Source organism: Chanos chanos, chromosome 3 (genome assembly GCF_902362185.1).
Source record: "Chanos chanos chromosome 3, fChaCha1.1, whole genome shotgun sequence".
NCBI classification, from domain to species: domain Eukaryota; kingdom Metazoa; phylum Chordata; class Actinopteri; order Gonorynchiformes; family Chanidae; genus Chanos; species Chanos chanos.
In genome coordinates, this window is record NC_044497.1 from 26,349,461 (window position 1) to 26,372,500 (window position 23,040).

The window sequence follows — 23,040 nt, forward strand, 5'->3', positions numbered from 1 at the left end:
AGATATGATTTGCCACTAGGGGGAGGTATTTCATCTTTTGTATCAGCTCTGATTCGGGACAGGAAGAGTCGTCAAACGGTGGGCAGGGGTACGTCCATCACTGAGGCATATCTCTTATCTTCTCAAATTGTGCATTGGAATGTAAATTACGTATATCTTATAGACATCTGATTCAACGTCAGGAGTGAAGGTACGGAGTACGCCTTCAACCCTCCGTTTAAGCCTTAAATATTGGAAGTTGTTCACTTATAGGGCGTACTTACTAATTCAAGTGACTTTGGTAACACGATTTAGAGCAGAGCTGATCTTCACTCACCGATGGGACACTGATAATAAGCGTGAAGCTAGATCGCGCTTGCGTAAAAGGCAAGTGCCGCGTAGCTCCCCTCGGTTCCTCCCCTCCCCTCTGCTCCCGTTTTTTTTCTTTTGGAATAGCCATCGACTGGATGACGTCATACACCAGTCTGTGGAGAGGCTCCGCACAACCACTTGCTCAAACTGTAACCACCAGCATCGGAGGCGGTGGGGCATCGAAGGAAAAGGGCGCCCTTAGTTTATTTTTATTTTTTATTTTTTGAATAATCATTGAATGCACTGCCTCTACACGGATTTGCTGTAACAGGCGCTTTTAATATTTCGACTCTCTCAGCGTAACGGTTGGTTGCCCCAGTGACCAATGCTGATTTTAAACAGCATTTTTATTTACGTGTGTATATTGGTAAACATCCGTAAACAACATACATGACTGTGCTATAGCACAACAAGTTGCCTCTCAAGGCTTCTAAAAGCCTCGTTTTTATATGAAATTGTCTGCATGTTATTCAGACTGTGCACAGCTACCTTTGCTAGCTAGTGGGAGAGCGTTTTTGGAAGCGCAAGGAACAAGCAGCGGTGTTGGATCACTGAAAGGCTCGGATGAGGTATATGAATCCAGCCTTAAAACTTCACCTTTTCAATAAACGTTTCGTATATACTCTAAAGCAATGACATCTCGCAACGCAAACATGTTGGCAATGGGATTGCTTTCCCTTGGATTTCTACTCAGTATGCAGACAGTTCCCAGCAGAGCCATTGATGGTAAGTAACGATACAGTCACATTTCTTGACTGCTGCAATTGCATGCCGATTGAATCTGTGCTACAATTTTAGCAAAGTTTTCAGTAGGCTAGTGGCTACATCTGAGAGGTTTCTTAGCTAGCGGTGGGCTACCTGCATGGCCACATAACACCTTAAAATAACCAACTTACAAAGAATGTTCAGCTATATTTTTTTCAACACTGCAGAGCGAGAATATACAGTCAAAATACATATTTTCCAGTGCAGAGAAATAAGATAGCCTATTTGTCATATTTTACGCAACTGAATGTTTTGTAACCACCTGTGCTTATGATTGCTACATTTTCGCATTTGTTGCCTTTGCTGCCTCAGGTTGTTTACAATGTAACATGTCGACCATTAGCAAAGCACATCATCTAAATAACGCCAATTTATCTATTGTAATTATTAGTTATGTAGCACGTCACATTGCTGTTCAGTTACCCAAAATACTCAAAAAAGAGAAAATGGAAACGTATATTTAGCATCACATTGATCCAGACCATAGATTCGATGCATCAAAACACAATGCTTAATCAAATCAGGCTGTTGGCCATAATTCTTGATAAATTACTGTAGCACACAGCATGATACCCTTTGTTTCCACAACACCATGACAGCGTTCATGTGATTTCATTGTTTAACGGAGCTACCGAAAGGCAATAGAGAGAGACATAGTTCATATCAGTGAAAGGGAACGGCCTGCTTGTTAGTGAATCCTGAAGTCGCCACAGCGCGAATCCCATGCGATGTTCATAACTAGAATGCCCTGCATTTACCGAGTGTGAGGACGCATCTTCACGAGGTCGATCATGTTTTTACCTCATGAAAAATTGCACACACACATACGTACGTTTATAATCTCTTATCATTATTATTACTGTCCGAGCGGCACGTTTTGGAGGAATGCTGAGGAGCGGGTCTAAATGGCCTGTTCCATAAAGACGCCGTCATCGCTTTAATTCGTGGTGTAATTTGGAGCGAATTTGTTTCGAAGGCAGTTTTGCGAATACACCTTTTCAGACGTGACGAGTGCTTATACCAGTTACATTTCGTTAGTGTTTAACTTTAGTCTTGTGGCTTAAAACCGACAGCTATCGATCGACCTCCATCATTCTCATTTTTGGTTTTATGAGCTGTCCCCTCCAAATGAACGCACAGTAATACAGTTAACTACAGTAGTCATGTTGTTCTCTTAAGACCAATGTGCCATATGTCCATTTAACAGTCCATTCACTGATCTGGCGACGTAAACTTTTACAGGTGACCTCATGCTAAGGATGGCGGTATTTTACATTCCTGAATAAAGAGATCATACACTTATCCCATGGATTATGTAAACCCTGGAGTGAATTTGCGATTTGCAGCAAATGCGCGATTGATTTAACGTATGCTCCATCATAAAAAGGCTCGTACAGTGATTCACAGACAGTTCCATCCACAGCCCCGACCACCCCAAAAGTTTATTTTATGTCTTGCATGCTCTTTCTGCGTAGTGAACCGAAAGAATACGATGTCTAATAGGAAAAGCAGTCTGTTACTACAAAATTCGTAGGACGCCTTTGCATAAATACCCCAAATAGTTTTCTGTAACCAATGCATAAATGATCCCTCCGACTATTTCTTCTTTTTTTCTTCTTCTTCTTCTTTTATTTCCTAACTTAAATAATGCAGGACATGAGCTTATATCATATCTGGAAACATTAGAATATGATCTTTGAAACATTCATAGCTTTAGCTATAGTCACAGTGAAGTGAAGTCTTGGTTGTTCACTGAATTGAAGGTGTCGTCCTCCCTTTCTTAGATGCAGTCAGTGGAGTTGACAGATTATGTACGTTTCCCTCGAACACGCATGATGAATCCACACACACGTAGGGTAATGCCCTTAACACACAGTTTGCAAACATCTGTGTATTACATGCAAGATCTTATCTGTGGAATATGAATGAAAAATCCCACCTTGAGTTTTCATGTGATGCAGGACTTTTCTAATGACCTGGCTAGTTTTGCAAAATTCTCCTGCACATCTCACCTACATCCTACAGGTCTGTTTATCTTCATCCTCAGTTTTTGCAAACATGGCCTGTCAAATATGGTGTCATTTGTGTACATTCTCATTTGCTACTGATAGGATGAGAATACAAAGTTCTAATTTAGGTAATATGTGGAAAACCCATCCACTCTGGATCTTTCCAGTCCCTTTAATATAGAGAGGTTACTTGGAATTCACTCGAGCATGTTCTTAGTGGAAAAGTGGTAGGTAATGTTGTAAAGGAACTTGCACTTTTCATTTAATCATGTTAATGCTGATTGTACAACTAACTGTGATGTGAGAATGATTGGCATGTATTCAATATGGAGAGTAAATTGTTTTATTGTCTCTTCCCACATTGTTTTATCGTCTCATTGTTTGAAGGAGTTGATTGTGGCTTTAGCTTTTGAGAGTAGGGCTAACTTTTCTAATGCACCATGGGGAGGAGAGGAGTAGAAGGAGGAAATGGTGGTTGTCTGCAGAGTGGAGGCAGGGCTAACTCTGAAACTCACATAGCAGTGCGCCCCCCGCCCCCTACCACCTCCTCCTGTAACATCTGGATGGAGGAAGACCATTAATGCAGGATGCATATGTGGCTGGAGGGAAACTGGGCTCCAGACAGGAGAGAAAAGAACTAGCCCATGATATAGCTCTACTCTCCTTCCTCATGGAGTGGGCAGGGCAGGGAAGAAGGGGCTTAGAGGCATTGTCAGGCAGCCAAATGACACTGTTTGTAGCCTGTAAGGTATGGAGCTATTCTTTATGATAGCACAGCTAAATAGCATGGACAGGCAAATCGAGTGGACGCTAAAGGGATAACTGAATGGACACTGGAGACTGGGTTTAGGAATTGCATGGATTTTTTCTTTGGATTGCCTTCTGGGCCAGAGATTCAATGTGAGATTAGAAAGATGTTGCAGAACCTGGGCTTATAACTGAAGCTGTTGTAAATGTATTGTTGGACCAGAAAATGCTTTATCTTTTTTTCTTTTCTTTTCATTTCTTTCTTTCTTTCTTTCTTTTTTTTAAACAAAGTACTCATAGAAATCCACAGAAAAGCTGACAGGGAAGCATTTGTCTTTATGCCAGATGACAGTGGTGAAGTTCAGGCTACACAGTGAGCGTCACTGGGGCTCCAACAGATAATCTCTCACTCTCTTCTCTTGAGGAGATAGTTTGGTTTAGCAGCTGATGGCCAAGTCCTTTGAATGAGATCCCAGTCGTTCCCTTCCTCCACAGTTTCTGAACAGGCCTGCTTATTTTGATCTCACAACGCCTCAGATTTGTAGGAGTGTGGAGCACTGTAAATGACTCCTCTCTTGTGGTCTAACTGGCTTTGTTGTCCAGTTCTTATCCCAGTTGGCGTGAGTCACACAGATCTGCTGGATCTCCTCGCTTTGTCAACTCCTGACAAGTTTAACAACCAGCCATAATGCAGGTCTGCTTCCTCTCACCACCAGTGTGACCACAAATGGTCAAAATCCACCGCAACACTTAGATGACAGTGATTTATAACAAGGAGACTACACTCAGAACAGGAATGTGTTTACTGGGGCCAAAAACTGTAACTTTCTGAATACCAAGTAAGGGAAGCTTTTATTAAAAGCTGAATAATTAATGGTTTTGATGTAATATTGTTTTTGTTTTTTTCCACAGTTAGACTAACCTTTTTCACAGTCTTGGGACTTGAGATATAATATGTAAAAAAAAAAAAAAAAGTAAATATCTGACATGATATGACCATTGATGTTTCTAAAATTCAGTTCTAAGCTTGCCCTTTTTCTGTTAAAAGAGGGTTTTTTTTTGCCTCCTCAGTTAAGATGATGGCAAACCTTACAAATATACAGACAGACTTGCATTATGTAACCTAAATTTAGTGCACATTATATAACACACAAATCATTTCAGCTTGTCTTAGTAATGTCATATTTGTAACTTCTTTTAAATGACACACTGATCGTTTTTTAGGTTTGTGGATTTTCAGAGCCTTTTTCAGGTGGAGTGAGGCAAAGCAGTTGCCTGACCCCTGGTGTTGTAGTCCAGCTCTTGATCTGTTGTCTTAAGGTCAAGTGGCTGAATTGCTCAGAGGCAAAGCATCTGTCTCTTAGATGCTTTCCATCTTTTGGCTCTGTTTCACCGTGATCGTCTTACAACATCTGGAGGGAGAATGAAACATCCAGTATGAAGCCAACACGTATCAGATCTCTCAGTGATTGGCCCTGAGAATGTTCTGGAACCAAAGTGAAGTTACACAATGCCAGTTGTTTGTTTTCCAGTGGAGTGTTATATGGCTTATTTGACCAGTAAAGGTCTAATTCAAAAATGATATGGTTAGAGTTAGTCCTTCATATGGAAGAACATTTAATGATTTGATTTGAAAGCACTTCTTTACACAGAACTCAGCTGAAATGGCGATTATCTCTGGTTATATGTGAAAAACCATTAGTAATTGCTGTGTAAGACACTGTTCATGTTTGGAAAATACATTTGATATATTTGATGAATTTCAATCGCTTTTGCGCTGCCAGACTCCAGTATACACTGGGTTCATGTGTATTTAATCTTCCATCTCTACCGTAGTCCTGCAGATTGAAAACCCATATCATTGACCCGTATTAGCTGAACACACTGGTGAACAAATGTGAATTCTCTGGTTATCTGAAATGATAAACGGAAGATGTGGCATTCTGTTGTTTATTTTCGAGGGCCAAGTTCAGGGGATTGCTCCTAACCGGAAGGGATGTGAACTCCACTGGAGCCTTACATCACAGCACTCAGCTGGAGCCTTACCAAAAGGTGCTAAAAGATCCGTTTTCCTCCACCCCTTCTTCTCCAGTCAAATACTGTAAAGGCGGCGGTGGCTGCGAGCTAAAACCAGATTAGCATAAACGTCTCTGTGTCTTTCAGCATCGCTCTCCATGTATGAAAGAGCAAGAGCTACGGATGAAAGGATGTTTGTTGACAGTGGAAGGCAGGGGCGTGCTGTAATTTGTGTTTTTCTGGTTGTGGCATCAGTGTTTACCCTATTTAATGCCAACACCCAATGGGAGCAGATTGCTACATGGAGGAAAACAGAGTGTAGTGGGTGTTGGTGTGTTGATCTGCCAGTGACAAGAAACATGTAGGCCCTCTTTAGGATGGAAACATGTGTAGCTTTAAACAGGTATTTCTTCTCAACTTGACAGGCTTTTGTTTTGTTGCATGAATGACCAGTTGTAGTCCCCTCCCCTTTTTTTTGCCCTACCTAACGGAGTACGCCCATTATGTAATTGTTCGATCATGCAAAATTTTAGCAAAGCCATCGTGCATTCATTCACTTTTTTTTGTACCCCTACAATTTTTGCCCTGAAGCACAAACATAGCTGTTCAAATGTTGCAACCAGTTGCCATGTTTGCTTGACATCCTGCACTAACTTGTGAAAACGGCAATGCTGACTGTTGTTCTTGTTTTTTTTTTTTAAGCTTTCTTTTTTCCTCTCACTCTCAGTGAACTCTTCACCTGCTCACCTTGGGCTTGGCCACGGGGCCAGTGCAGGATTTTTCACTGGCCGCTTGATGGCTCTTCTTTTGTTGTCTTCTTTCTCCCACTGCAGCACGTCTCTTCCCGAGACTTTCATTTACACTTGTCTGGAGAAAGGACAGAAGAGCTGAGGATACCTCAGTGGCTTTCGCACCTGGATACCGCGAAGCCACTCGTGTGGAATGAGAGAATTTCCAATTTCATGGCCTGGTACCGTGCGTCAGAACTGTCGACTTTTATCGTGTTCACACTTCCAGTGGTGAAGCTCAGCGGGCTAGCTGTGGATCACAGGGGTGAATGGGATTTGTGCTCATTGGCAGCTGTCTCGTTTTGCTAACTGTGAATCAACAAAATGTCCAAAGTGTCCTGGTTAGCTATGGCTTTTTTTAAACCCCTGGCTAGGGTCTGTCTATAGCTAGAGTTTATTTGTCCAGTGTGCAGTCTGCTTTGAGTCATGTTGTTGTTTCAGTGGTAGATGACCAACAGAAGAAAGAAAACAGGTGTTCCCTGGACATCATTACCCCCTTTTTTTCCCTTTATGGTTTCAAGGACAGCGTCCTCCTCTCAGTTGCTGGCATGTTTGTGCAGCTCCTCTTTTGCTGGAGAACTTTCAGGAACATCCCACAGCCTTGCTGTGAGCCAAGGATGGTTCATGCAATTAGAGTTAAAGCATGGAATCCACCACAAACGAAGGAGGCTTTAATGGCGTTTGAAAGCCTATTCGTTGGCTCAGTTAACACAAGGATTGAATTAAAATGAGAAACTTATTTGACATTTAAGTCCCAAAAATCCCAAGAACTCTGATACTCTTGATATGTTTCTTTTGATGTCTTTCTATTTGGTTTTACATTGTGCTTGAATCACACCACAAATGATAACCAAATGGGTAAATCCTTTCCTTTTTTGGGGTGGGTGGCTGGGGGGGGGGGGGGGGCACACACATAATAACACCTGTTGCATCACTCTTGTAGGAAAAGACAAACAACTTACGGAGGAATCATTTTCTATTCAGTAATGACATAAGCTAACCTCTACAGATAACCAGCTCTGCATGCTTAACCTCATTGGAGGTCTCGGTCTTTCTCCACTAGTGTCTTGATTTCCAACCAAATCAGCGGTAGTGTTAACATCCTCAGAGCAGGAAGGTCTCCTTTATGTATTAGTTATTTTTCTGTGCTGTTGATTACTGAGTCACATACATGGCCTCCGTAGCTTTGATCTTTGCTAATGAGGGACTGTAAATTGCTAGCGTTTGAGGAGCAGCACAACTCATTAAAGCTTTGAAATACCTAGCATTTAGAGAAAAGCCTTTGAACTGAACTAAAGTTTTGTTTCTTCATAAAAATTTAATAGGATGAGCTTTATATTCATCTTTTTGTTTCTTTTTTTTTCTTTTTCTTCCTTCCCCCACTTTTCTCAGGAGGACAGAAATATTCAGTGGAACTTTTATTTTGATTTATTTACTTATTTTGAGCCTCACTAGCTGTGATGAGTACAATGTTTTGTGTGAACCAAAAAGCATTTAGTGGCACTGTGTTTCTGTTTTCTTAACGTCTTTGATTTAGTCGGGTTAGCTTCTCCTGAATGGTGGCACACAGGGAGTGTTTAGCAGTGAAAGGACATTAGAGTGAAAGAGTTGCGGAAGTTGCTAGATGTGGGTCAAATACCTGTTTAATGTTCTAATATTTTGGTGGAATTTTGGGCATGGAGAAATTATGGCCTCTCTAACCAACTACTAAAGACCAGATGTCCTCTCTGCAGCATTGTGTTTTCGGGTGGAGATAAAAATCGCGGTCTGAGAGGTGTTACGCTCCAGACTGTTTTTACACCGTTTTCGAAACTACCTAACTTAACGTCTTTAAAAAAAAAAAAGAAGAGAGAGAGAGAAAAGGCCAGCTCATTCGTGTCAACCACTTTAAATAACCAAAATGTTTAAATACAACTGGTAGTTAAATAATAATAAATAACACTCATACACCCACATTTAACTGAACCTGACATGACCTTAGATTCGACAACACAACAATCTTCAGCTATATCTGCATGCCGCCTCTTCACCTTTGACCTTTGCTAGTGTGTGCGCTCTTATCAGGTCACCTCTCCAATCGGTTGCTGACCTTTGTCTTGAGATGAGATGCAGTGATGGCCCAAATAGAATGCCAGCTGCCCCCTCGCCCCACTGCCCTACCCTTAAAGTTCAGGGGCTGTTTTGTGTATGGTGAGTGTGTGTGTGTGCGCGTGTGTGTGCGCGCACGTGCATTTGGTCCCTATGAAAATGATGGCTGAGGGTTAGGAGTGAAAGAGCCAGGTCACATTGTGTGTGAGCAGTTAGGCGATAAATGGTACACAGAAAGAGAAGATGGAGCTTTGCCATTGGATGAGCACGGTACAGTGCTTCTATTGATTGATTTGTGTGTGTGTGAGAGTAACTGTGTGTTTGTGGTTATTTAAAGTCTTACATTGTTATGTCTCTAAAGGCGACTGTTGCTTTCGTGAGTGTTTGACAATGAGGAAGATATCTGGAAGGATCTTAAACTTGTATCTTTTTCTTCTTTACATTTTTTGTTGTTGTTGTTGTTGTTGTTTGTTCCACCCGGAGGTGGGTCTAGCCTCCTCGTTTGACTTTTTACCCTAACACTTCTCCCTCTTGGACTCTTTTGACTTGCTAGCAGCACTTCAACAGTGTTCCATTGAATAATTGAAGCAGAGTAAAAAAAAAGGCAAGAATAACAGCCACTTTTCTCTGCAGCTTTCTCCAACTAGCAATCTCCATTTGGTTTTAATTGTTGCTTTCAGAGCGAGAATTCCTGCTTTGAAATATGGCTGAACTGGGTTCTGAGAAATCATTCTGAAACTTGACTTTGCTGCTTTAATTACATACTTTGCTGGGCTTGCTCTTTTCTGTCTGCATGTCACAGGGGCATGCAGACATTCCACACGATAGAAAGGAGAAGAGGAAGAAGAGTGCGGCCTGGTGGGAACCAGCTCTCCTCTCTCTTGCTATCACTCTCTCTCTCTCTCTCTCTCTCTCTCTCCTGAAACACTACCTGTCAACCCCTGGTTATACAAATGGCAGTATGGCATGAATCAAGGCCATCATTTACCTGTACTTATCTCTTCCATCCATCCTGTTTTTCCATCTTGGTTCCTGTTCTCTAGACAAGCCGGCAGTATTCCCAAGACTTGGAGATATTTTGGTTTAAAAGAACCTGAACATTATTCAGTTTTATGTTTGCAAGCTTGATGGCATTATAAAGATGAGTCATATTTCAGTATCGACAGTTTTAATAATTTTTATTCTTTTTTTTTCATTTTAAAGTAAGAGTGCTTTCCACTGTAAACAGGAAAACTCCTGTTACACGGCGTCTCTGTGAAGGTGGAGACGTAGAATGGGTATGTGGCTTTGGACATGGCAGCATTTGACAACAATGACTGAAGTGTCTAAGCGGTTTTTGGATCCATCTCAATAAATGCAGTGGAAGCCATAGGTTAACTTACTTTCCTTATACCAGTGTGGGTAGCAAAAAGTTTCAGTGCTCCTCTTTACGAGGCTGTATCCTTGCACAAAACGACTCTGCAGATGAAATCAATTAAAAGGTGCTGGAATCTGCTGTGGAGATCTGGAGTTGATTTCGATGGAGTTAGGGAAGGAGGGAAGAGGAGGAGGAGGAGAATGAAGGAAGCTGAGCTTTGAGAGACAGTAAAGGAGAGAAAGTGGGTCAGGCGGGTTCCAGCTGGCCTCACTGTCTCCATCCCTCCATCCTTTGGCTGGCAGAGAGAGGAATGGGTGTTGAAGCAGACGCTGGTTTTCGGGTCCACCAGATGAGTTTTCTCCAACTGTAATCTCATCTCTTTTTTTCCCCCCTGACCACATCCTTCCCCACTTTCCCTCCCATTTTTTGTCTGTTGTTCCCCACTAAGTATATCATATTTCCCTCAAGTCAAGTGTGACTGGCATACATGATTGTTATATCCATATGACACAACCTAAATATGGTTTTAAGGAATAGTATTAGAATGGTATTTTTGGACCAGTGACTTCAGACTCCCAAATAATCACGCTTCCAACCTCTAAATTTTGTATTTTGGATTGGACATAGTGTAAAACAATTCATCTGTTTCCTAAAAATGTATAGTTTGCACAAATTATCACATCATGCTAAAGCAATTCCATCATTCAGACAGCAGTCAGTTAACAACTGATAATGATTTTAAACAACATTGGCCGTCTTGAAAAATGACACGAATGTCCTAAGGGTTGTTGTTGGAATCGTGACTGGTTGGGTGACAGCACTATTGGAACGAACTGACATTACAGATGAGGTGTGTATTCTAGTAACTGGCTTTCATATTCCTAGCCTTGTGTAATATTTCATGGTTAAAGCTACCTGCTTTTTTTCACAACTTAACTGTTAGTCTAGGCCCAGGAGCTTCTCTCATCACAGATATTCAGAGGTTGCCTGCTCTAACCTGCACGACCAGATGTGTGAAGTGACTCCCACATTCCAGCTAGGCCTTGGACAAATATTATGAAGACTTCTATGAAAGTGGGCCAATTTGCTGTGTCTCTCTGGTCCTTAGGCTGGCACAGCAGAACCAGGGCCTTCGTACTTATTGTTCCTAAGACGTTTAACGGTCCAATCAATACTCAAACTCCCAGCCATCCAGGGTCGTGGTTGGTAATAGACAGATATTTTGGTACTTGTGTTTTTCCTCCATCAGTCTTCATTTAAGGGGCATCTGACTTCAGTCATGGCTCTTAAAGAGCGTGGAGTCTTTGTTCTTTTAGAAAGAGCTGAGATTGTTATTGAAGAGATTGTAAAAATGGCAGTGGACCTGGAGAACATGGTTTGCTATCTGAATGAATGTGAATAAGTATTGTTTTGGTCTTTTCTTAGCTCCATTTTGGGTTTCTTCCATCAACTGAAACTTTCCTTGAACAGCACGTGAGACCATGTTCTGGATATTAGAAAATGACAAAAGTTCAAAAATGACGATAATTCTCCCTGGCTTTGTTAAGATCCACTGGGAAATACCACCTACCAATGAATATGTCCACCCATTGCTATAATCCTTTTTCAGAGGTTGGATTTGTAAGGAAATCTTGTTTCACATTTCAGTTTATACCCATTCTGTTTCTAACTCTGTTTCACAGTTAAACCTCATTCGGTACCTTATGTCAGCTCTCCTTGAAGAATGACAAGCAGAGCCGTTAAAAATGCTATGCTGTATTTTAAGTGGTCATTTTCTCTTTATTTCAGAGTTATGCTTTAGAGAAGTGAGGCATTTCAGCATGCACAGAGTGTGGCACTGATGCTGGTGTCCCTTTATTAAAATGCCCCTGATGTTGGCTGTTGGGTGCAATCCCAGGGGGCCTAAATAAAAGGCTTCTTCATTTCCCCTCCTCCCTGCCAAATGAATCTCACTGAAATGATTAAGAACCTTGGTAGGTTTGCACCTTCAGAGGTTGTCAGCCATTTGGCTATGCCTTTGGAAAAAAAAAGTAAAAAGAAAAAACAACAACAACAACAAAAGGCCCGCAGTGTAGCAACTGAATTAACAATCCGCATCCCTGTCCGAAATATTTCAGTTTCCTTTGAAAGAAGGAGAGTACTGTGGGAAAGACTGCCAGTGTAACCCCCCCCCCCCCCTCCCCTCCCCAAACTTGCAACCTTCAATTAGAGTGTGAAGTTCTTTAGCCTGTGGTTGCCACTGTGTGGACCCACGATAAATTCAGAGACCACCGTGTTTTATTTGCAGTAGTTCATGCACAGTCATCATGAGCTGGCTGGTGCCAACTGAAGGGTCCTACACTCTGGGCAGTGCCAGGGGAATGCCCACTTTTGGGTGTCCATGCTGGATTCTGATACCCTTCACCCACTTACATGAGTGGTGACATCAGCCATGGTTATGATTTATTAGAATTTAAGTTTATGCATTTGGCTTCAACTTTGTAAAACTGTGCATTTAACGTACTGTACCATTCAATTCTCTCTCTCTCTCTTTTTTTTTTTTTACCAACAGTTATCCTTAAAAAGTGGTCTGCTGTGCTTAACACTAGACTTGTGTACTGCCTGTAGTATGTCTGTCACATCTCAAGGGCTGAAAGTATGACAAGACCTCATGTCCTTATCTCAGATCGGATTTGTGCGACTAGCTTGTGGCTGGATAGCAGTGTATAAATGTCTTACTTCACGAACAAATTTCTACTTTAGCTTTGATGAGTTCTCATGTCTTTCCAAGAGCATTTAGTGTTTTCCTGCTCAAAGACCGCTCGTGTGTGCGTGTGTCAGCTGTAACGCAGTGACTCAGTCACTGGCTCCTTCCCTTCATCTATAGTTGTCTATCCCTTTCTGCTGTTCTCTCATTTTCCTCCTTGCCTGTGCTGTTATTAAAATCCTGTAAAACTTTACAAGCACTTTCCACGTTGTGCCTGTATGGTTCTCCTCAATCTGCTGACCAGTGTTTGAGGAGGAAAATGGCTCACTGTAAAATTGCTATATTAAAGTGCTTGTTTACTGAAACCTGTACCCAACCTAAAATAGGTCTACTCTGCATTCAGGTTGAGATGTTGGATGTAGTTTGTTGTGCTATCATTAAATTGCACGACTGAGCAATACTCTGGATTGTGCAATGTTTGTTACAAAAGGACATTTGGCATGAATCACTCTGGGTACATATGAGTCACTCTGGAAGTAAATAAGAAAAGAATTATTTTTAATAAACAAGCGAGTAATAACAAAATAACACAGATTATATCGTGGTAATACGCACAATACTACAACAGCTGCACACAAATGTTACATACGTACACACATACACACACACACACACACAAACAGAAAATGCCGAATGTGATCCCATAAACATTAACAGGGTGTTGCGTTAGCGATGGTAAGGCAGGCAATCGGCTAAATCTCCAGCATGATGGGGGGTGTACAGGAACCTGATGGCAATGATACTGTGTCCTTGCTCTCTCTTTGTGATTATGGTCACATCCCTTCCTCCTTATGCCCCCCTCACCAACCCCCCCCCCCCCCCCTTCCCTCAAAGACACACACACACGTATCTGACTGCCAAGTGAACAGGGAGGTAAGTGACCCAGTGTGGGAGAAAAGTCCCTGCAGAGAATCACAATTAGCTACATGGGACTGTCCTCTCTCCAGTGGACACTACCAATACTCAGTGTGTCAGAAATTCAAGAATTATTGAACTGACAATCAATTAGGAGACAGCTTTCAAGGAATGTTTTCTTTGGTATACATTTAGAAATGTTTTACTCATTAAAATGTGGGTAGTCCTTCTCTCATTCTTTTCATTCTTCTGGAAAAGTCAGAGTACCCATTTTATGATTGTGTAATATCCCCAGAAAAAAAACTTGTGGTCATTTGAACTGAAAACCTGACCCACTTCCTACATAAACACAAACACACAAAAAAAACCTTAGATTTTGGCTCAGGTTATTTCTAAAAGCTCTCCTTGCGTTGGCCTGCGGTTGTGGCGTCTTCTTGGGCATCGGTGGTTTGAATAGACGTGGGCTGGCTGAAGTTAGCTCTGTTTCCTTGACTGTGGTAAAGTACCCTGGTGTCAGCAGTGGGGCACAGTCAGATATGTTAGCGGTCCTAAGACTGCACTGTGGTGCACAACCACAACAATCTGTGTTGACTGACCGAGCAAAAATACTACTCTGATTGCTGGGCTCTCTCTGAGGTTAGAAAGAGCAGCAAAAACATAATATGCCAGAAGCCCAGAAGTTAAAAAGAACCTCTAACCATGCGGTTTGAAAAACACTTCATGTGTTTTTTTGGCTGAACACAAAAGAAAACCCTCGTGTGTGGGAGAAAAATTAAGAAACAAATGGAGAGGGACATAAAGGACCAACCGAGGAATTTGTGACTTCATGTTATGAAATTCGATTTCTGAATGATGTTGAGCCCAGTCGGCACAACAGACCTTTTTTTTCTCTTCTGTGGACCTAGGCCTGGCTTTTGACGGCTCTGATCAGTAGCCTGGTCCAGTGGTTTTCAAACTTACAGACCGTGCTATAGTGCCATTTACCATGGCCTCCTTTTCAAATAAAAAAATTACCCTCTTTCTTTTTACAGAAAGCAAAATGTAAGGGGGAGCAAGAAAAAGCAATAGTGACATGATGATGATGAAAAAATCCTCGTTTGATCTGAAAACCGCCTGTCATGCCAAGAAATGTGGAGTTAATGAACTTGTATGTCAAAAAAGTGAATTTCCTCCTATTAATTATATTTGGGAAACAAATATAATCAGAGATAGACAAAGGAATCAATGCCACGTCACCCGAGCAGAAACAAAGCTTACTGTCACGTAGCTTGCATTAACGAGCCTTAACCAGCACACAATATTCATTAAGATGTTTCTTATTATGCAGACTGAGGTCATAACCTGCTGCCCATGTTCTCTGTTCCAGCTCCTAAGACCTGTAGCCCGAAGCAGTTTGTGTGTAAAGACCAGGTGACCTGCATCTCAAAGGGCTGGCGCTGTGATGGAGAGAAGGACTGTCCAGACGGCTCAGACGAGGCCTCCGATATCTGTAAGTAACACTAGCCCTAACGCTAACCCTAGACTGACAACTGCACAGGCACCGAAGTGAAAAAAACAACATCACCTGACTTAAACTGGACAGGTATATGATGGTGCCAGTAGTGCTGGCTATAATAATAGTTTTGCTAAGAATGCACCTTTTGATGCCATTTTGAGGTGGTTTTCACTATTGAGATTGCCCGACAGAGCCGCAATGTGTTTCATTTCAATTCCATTCGGCCCAGGAACTGAACAGGGGATTTTCTCATAATCCTAACTTTTATGTAACGTACGTTTTTGTTTTCGTGCCCCCATGAGGAGAGCGGTGCTCTGCTGGAAACCCCAGACCCTAACTCAGCTTTATGGTGCTGTCTGTGAGGATCTCCAGGGCTTGTCGAGGACTGAGGGACGTTACTAATTACTCCGGTGTGTTTAGTCTGGCCAGGCCCGTGTCTTTGGCTCCCTTTTCTCCGTGATCCGTGCAGCCACCGGCTGGAGCTGCAGTCTCTCGTCACAGACACTGCGTTGGGCCTTTTAAAACTCGGCTGAGTTTATATACTGAGACCTAATAAACCTTATTGTCTGTGCCCCACCTCGGCTCCGTCGCTTGGCGGGGTCTCATGCAGCCTAGGACTTCAACTGTTTTGTGTCCCCCCTTAACCGGTCATTTTACTGCAAAACAGAGGCAATTAAACCTTTATAGATAACCTTGGTGCATTCGGTCGAACAAACAAAACCGAGTGCCCCCCCCCCTCCCCATATCTAAGTTGCAAATGCATATTTTGTTTATGTAAACATGAATGTATTTTCTTGAAGCAACATTACACATTCCCTCATGTCCCTGTGGTTTCATTTTGTACTTTTTACACTAATTCAGACCTCAAATTTTATGCAGTTTGGGTCATAGTTAATCAGCTATTGCCTCAGAGCACGGAGTTCCGCTGTTGTACCTTTAGACAAAACCAGCAAATCATTTTTCCCCCCTTCACTCAGCCTGTCTCTGCAGAGGAGAAACAGAAATGCTGAGGTACAGCTGATTCTCTCAGGACTCTGTTTATATGGCCTGCAATTAGGACATTTTCTTAAAGTATTTCCTTTTTAATGTCCGATTATCCACTGGAGACTGTGGTTCCCAACAGGCGAAAAAGACACTAACATCAAATCTCTGTCTCTTGCACGCCATCTGTTATTCGCAAATTGACTTTAATGTAATTTCCACGCTCTTCATGCAATTTGGCCGCATTGAATGATCGCACAACGTTTGCATTTAGCTTGAGCGATGACTCACACGTATCTCTAGATCTTTTACCCCCAATTACTCACATTAAAAAAGTTAATCCTCTTTGTTAAAGCCATTACCCTCAACCCTTTAAGTTGACACAATGTCTCATTTTATCTCTGTGCTTATTTAAATTGGAGTTACTGGCAGAGTTTAGTCTGTTCCCATGCTTGTCATTATATTGTTCATTCTGAGACCTCACTAACTCATGTGTTTCTGCTGTACAAATAAGAAAGTGTATTTGCAATTACAAATAAGTGTGTTTCAACCTTTTCACATGGAGAAGAATGTATAAATGTTTAAACAAACAAGAACATGTGAATGTTGAGGCAGATAAGAGCATATACAGTTAAGGTTTCATGCAAAAATGTCTGCTGGACATGCATAGAAAATAATGAGGGAAGATGCTGTCATAATTTTGGAAATGCCAAGTGTTTGTTATACATTGTTCTGTAATCTCAGTGCTGGGACTCTAATTATGTATGTGTAAAAGGGTGAGAGGACCAGTTATAACTTTAATCACAGTGGTATAAAGTCAGCTGTAGCATTACTCACGGTGGTACAGTCAGTTATAGCATTGCTCATCTTGGTATAGAATCAGTTATAACATTACTCACCTTGGTATAGAGTCAGTTAACACATTACTCACAGTGGTATGGAGTCAGTTAAAGCATTACTCACCTTGGTATGGAGTCAGTCATAACTTAACTCACAGTAGTATACAGTCAGTCATAAGTCAGAGTGGTGTAGATTCAGTTATAACTTAACTCACAGTGGTATAGAGTCAGTTGTTGGGAACCAAAACTCGGTTCCAAATTAGAACCGAATCCAAAATGCTAAGTATCGGGTAACTGTAAAAAAAAAAATAAAAAAATTGAATTTCGGTTTGGCTTATCGGTTCTTAAACATAATAACCCTTTATTATTACAAACAGGACCTGTCTACTACGTCACGCATCAACGCAACAGTGTGTCCTTTTGTTTAGATACAAGCTAGCATGCATGGCTAACACCACAACAGTAGCTGTTTCTCAATACAAAGTACATCAAGTAGGGACTCCCGTTCTTGGGAGCAAGTTCAGCCCAGGAGTCCCGAATCCCAATGACGGATTCCCAAACTGCATTTGCAACAGCAGTGTTCTTGCTGACATCACAGCTCAGCCAGAGCTAGCTTGGTCCGCTAGCAGATGTCATATCTCCAAACGTTTAAAGGAGGTACTATATTTTTCAAACCATGTTCGAAATATTAAAGATTAGTTTCTCGCCTGAAAAAATCTTAAAAACTTCATTTGGTGACAGAACATCAGTCATAATATGAAATTTACAGTTATGCCATAGTTGCCACCACTTTGAAATGCATTCTGGGAAACTTGACTACCCAAGTCCGCACGAGTCACCAGCTGATGCATTCTTGATAAAACCCACGAATTGAGGATACATCCGGGTATTTGATCTGTACTTGGCTAGATGAAAACTTTGAATTGGAACAGTACTTAGGCTGTGACTGATGACGTTTGATGAGAATGCAAGTACAAAGAGGAATGCATATTGAGAAACGGCCAGTGAGAAAGATGGACCGCGGTAAATGGTCAAAAGTATGACGGTATTAGGGCCACATTGAGGTGAGATTTTGACAATAAGGCCGTGATATTGCGAGATAATATTTCAAGAAAAAAAGGCATAATATTTCAAGAAAAAGTTGTAATATTATGAGAATAAAGCAGTAATTTTATGAGAAAGAAAGCCCATAATATTACGTGACTAAAATCATAAAATTTTGAGAAAAAAACCCCATCTTTTTAGGAAAGTGTATTACCCGTAACCAACAAAACCGGTGAGAGGACTGTCAATGGCAGCCTGAGCCTGCTTCTGCTGTTTGTCTTGCAAAGTCTTAATGCTTATGTTAAGGTGGTGCTGATGTACCAAAAGATTAAGTATTTTATTATTTGTGAAACCTGTATTAAAATATAACTTCACAAGATGCTCCACGTTCCTCATTTTAATGCAGGCAGCAGGCTGCTCTTCGGATATTTCCCCTCTAAAATAATACGTAGCCTAAAATTACGGCTTTATTCTTGTAATATTAAGACTTTTTTCTTATAAAACTACAACGTTATTCTCGTAATATTACAACTTTATTCTAATAATAGTAAGATCTTATTCTCCTCAATATGGCCCTAATACTCTAATACACTGTACAAAAGTGTGGCTTCACTTTAGAAAAGAAAACGTGAATAAGTCCAATGCATGTGGGAAGCTAATTAGCTGCAAGTTAGGTTGCACATCAGTTAAAATTACTTCTGGATGAGGTGTTTATTTGTTGATAGTGGGGACAGTGTGTGATGTCCTTGAATAGTTGGAATCGAAATGAGTAATCAATAAGAACCAGAATCGATGAGCAGAGTCAGAATCGATAAAATTCAAATGATACCCAACCCTAGTCAGTTGCAACTTAAATCACAGTGGTATAGAGTCAGTTATAGCTACTCACAGAGGTATAGAGGCAGTTTTCATTTTAATCACAGTGGTACAGTCAGTTATAGCATTGCTCATCTTGGTATAGAATCAGTTATAACATTACTCACCTTGGTATAGAGTCAGTTAACACATTACTCACAGTGGTAAAGAGTCAGTTAAAGCATTACTCACCTTGGTATGGAGTCATTTATGGCGTTACTCACCGTGGTGTAGAGTCAGTTATAACTTTACGCATAGTGATATAGAGACGATTTTCACTTTACTCACAGTGGTATAGAGTCAGTTTAAATTGCAATCTCGGCAGGAGACTCAATTTTAACTTTTCATAGTTGTGAGGAGTGGGTTTTAATTTTGGTGCAGACCCTGAGGGCTGAAGTAATAACTGCTGAGTGTCTGTCCTGTGATAGATCACTGATCTTAATGGCCTGTAAACAGTCTCAGTTCCTGATAACCACCCAGCACCACAGAGACCTGAGCACTTCACGTCACTTGACTCACTGCGCTCCTCGTAAACACACCCAAACTTTCTTTGACCTCTGCAGTTTGAATAGTTTAAAGTTTAGTTTGTGAAACACACTAGTTCTGTTTTTTTTTCTTCTTTTATACATTTATTCAGGGTGCAATGGAATTTGGGGATTCTCTGTTGTCTTACACTTTTTTTTTTCCTTTACCTCATGTTTGAAAGAGGTTCCTAAAGCGGACTGAAGGTTAAACTATATGTATATGAAAGTGAAAGCAAACACTGAGAAATAAACAGAGCTTTGTGTTAGTGCTCCTTACAGTGAAGTTTAGTCATGCCTCCAGACCTTGTGCTGGCTGAGTTTGTTTGTATGCTATGGACTCTCTCTACTGTACTGCTGTGTTTCACTGCAGCAAGTTAATTACTAACCAGTGGATTGGGTTTCTGTCCACTCTACCAGCAATCTTAAAGCTGACACACTTTCTCTGGGCCTTTCCTTTCTCTCTCACTCTCTATCTCTTTCTTGTTCTCTCTCTCTCTCTCTTGCTTTCGTGCTCTCTCGCTCTCTCACTCTCGCTCTGTGCACTCTGACTGAGGTGTGAATCAGATTTCTCAGTGTTTGCTGACTGCTCCCCTGGAGTGACATAAGATTTGTTTATATATTTTTAAGTAGGTCAAAACATCATCAATGAGAAGGCAGAAATGAAGAAACTTCCTCTCTCTTTCTCTCTCTCTCTTTTTCTCGCTCTCTCTTTCTCTTTCTCTCTCCACAGAAAACATGATTTCTCATTACACATAAACATCTCACAAAAGAAAAAAATGTGGGCTTGAAGAAAAGTAGGAAGGTTCTGGAAGGTAGTGTTAATGTGGGCTACAACCACTTTCAAATGAACCTGTACAGTGTTTAAGTAGCATTGAGCTTTGTACTGTGTGCCTCAGTTGTACTGGAGGCACTGATTTAGTTAAAAAGGCTCCTGTGTTATTCTGCCTTGTATCTTAATTGCACTGCTGTTTCCAGACACCTTACCTAAGCTGCAATTATCCTCTGGAGGTAAAAACAGACTTTGTGCAGTTATCCTGTGAGCAGGAGCACACAGCTGTAACACCACTCTTCGCTGCTCACAGTGCTGGGGACCCTTTTCTCATGCCTAAATTACTCAAAGTGGGATTGCCTCAGAGAGAGGAGATGATTTTCCACTCTCGTTCTTTCCATCTCTCTCTGTCTCTTTCTCTCTCTCTCTCTCACACACACTCTCTCTCTCTCCCCCTCCTTTTTCTTTCTCTCTCTTTCTCTTTCTCTCTCTCCGCATCTTGCTTTTCTCTCTTTCACTCCTACTCCTTCCCTTCTTGGCTCTCTTTCTCTGCCTCCTCACCTCCTACCCTATTCTCTGTTTTTTCACTCTCTTCCTTTCCTTTCTATTTCTCTTGGTCATGCACTGTAACCCCCCCCCCCCCCAAAAGAAAACCTCTCTGTGGTCCCTTCTTTATCCCTGTCATCTATCTGTCTCTCTCTCTTTAAGAAAAGGAGAGGAGAGGACAACTGGCCAGGTGCTGGTTTCATAGCCTGTCAGAAAGAACTCTCAAACATAGACATCAGTGCCCGTCGGTGTAGTGTCAGTGCAGGGCCCCAGCACATGGCGAGATACCAAAAGAAGAGTTTTTAAAGTCTAAGTTCTGGTTTGGGTTGTTCAGTTTCCCTACCAGCCAGTGTTTTCTTCACATGCTGTGTGGTTATCCTGTCAGGATGGTATATGATTACAGTAGTGATAATGGATTGTGAGAGCATGTCTTTCTCTCTCTCTCTCTCTCCCTCCCTCCCTCTCTCTCTCTCTGCTTGGTTGACATTGTACATGAATGAGAGAGATTTAGCCTCCTCGGAGTGAGTGAGTTTGTAGGGCAGTGGTGGTCGATTTCTCTGAGAAAGCAGAGTTGACTTTTCATAACAGGGGCTTTACCTCCGGAATCTTCCGGAACTGCCTTAGTACAGACAGCCTGCCCCTGCTCAGGAATCCATACAGACGAACTGTAAAACAACACGCCATGGCTGGTGAGGGGCTCCAGAGCACTGCAATTAACTTACTTCACATACTGTGTGTGTGTGTATATCTGTGTCTGTGTGTGTGTGTTTATGTGTTTTTATGTTTGTGTGTGTGTGTATGCGCATGAGTGGGAAGGCTTAAAAACATTTGTGTATGTTTATTTGGATTAGAAGTATGTATGTACAGAGTCTAAATGTGTGGCATGTTTTTTGTGGAATGTTTGTTTGTCTTTCCATATTTGTTTGAAAATACACAGATGGACACAGGCTGGACTTAATCTACTTTGTACTGTAAAAAACACAAGATCAAACTTTTTAAATCACACTGCCCTGTAAACTTCCTTTCTTAAAATGCTTTCTGTAAGTCCCACACATCTGTTTGTCAGTATTCGTATTCAACATGTTAAACTCTTGCTGTAACCATTAAGAGGAACAAAAAAACCCGTGAACCTTCACATAACAAAGACCCAAAGTAACAGTGAGTTGTTCACACCATTCAAGCTAAATGGAATTGTGGGTAAAATGCCCCTGCTTCCACTTGAAGAGCCGTCTCTCTGATTGCATCAGCACTACATAACAGTTTGGACCATCTCACAAATCTTGGAAAAATTACAATGTGATGAACACACACACACACACACACACGTGCAACCCCACCCCTCTGTGAAAGTCTCCATCTGATACAGACAAAACCAGATTCCTCTTCCAGAAGACACCCAGGGAGATTATTTTTTCAGGATGACAGATAACTTTATAGATGCATCACATTGTTGCTCTTGATTTGCTGTCTGCTGTATAAAAACATGAAGAGACAGTTTGAAACAATTTGAGTTATGAATTGTTGGAGTTTTCTCCAACCCACAACGTGAATGCTTCTTTACTCTGTGTACTTCCAGCCAGAGTTTTCACGAGGAGCATTGTTTTGGTCGCGAAAAGAACGAGTCCAGATGTCCTTCAGTGAAAATATTTTCACTTGTGAAAGGAGTTTAGGCGTAAAACTTTGCCGCTTTGTTGTCCCGACCACAAAATGGGGAGAATTTCTTTGAATCAGCAGTTCTGTTTATTCTTGCTCTTTCCGCATCTAACATGCAAACCTCTGAGAGTTGAGAAGAGGACAGCTCAGCATGGTCCATTTGAATCTCCATGTAAATGGCCTCTATTCACATTCAGATTCAATGTTAAACACCGCGAGTCAATGGGAGAAAACGACCCAGTGATTCTGTACAGTTTACACTTGTTAACCTCCAGCTATTCCCAGCCACACAACACACACACACACACACACACACTTTCTCTCTCCCTGGTTACCTTCTGGGCACTGGTTCAGAAATGTGTCAGTGGTCATGGGGTCAGGTGGGGTTCCAGGGGACACAGTCTAAAGGAGGAGAAATTAATCTGATATTTCAACAGTGCTGTGGTTTCCCCTTTCACTTGTTCACTCACTCACTCACTCACTCATTCGCTCAGAATACTGGTGGTCAGATAGACCGGTCATATTTACACATCAGCTGAAAATAACCATACAAGTGTTGATCACGTGATGCCACATTTCCCACCCACTTAGTCTGACCTACCTGTCTGCCTG

General features: G+C 41.5%; 1 protein-coding gene across 1 annotated transcript in view; it reads left to right on the plus strand.

The window, feature by feature from the left end:
• Positions 1-512: 512 nt before the first annotated feature.
• Positions 513-23,040, plus strand: part of lrp1ab (low density lipoprotein receptor-related protein 1Ab) — a 108,691-nt gene continuing 86,163 nt past the window's right edge. Inside the window, exons 1-2 of the mRNA XM_030767967.1 lie at positions 513-1,077; positions 15,089-15,211. Coding sequence (XP_030623827.1) covers positions 984-1,077; positions 15,089-15,211 — 217 coding nt within the window. The 5' untranslated portion in view covers positions 513-983. The remainder of the gene's footprint in view (positions 1,078-15,088; positions 15,212-23,040) is intronic.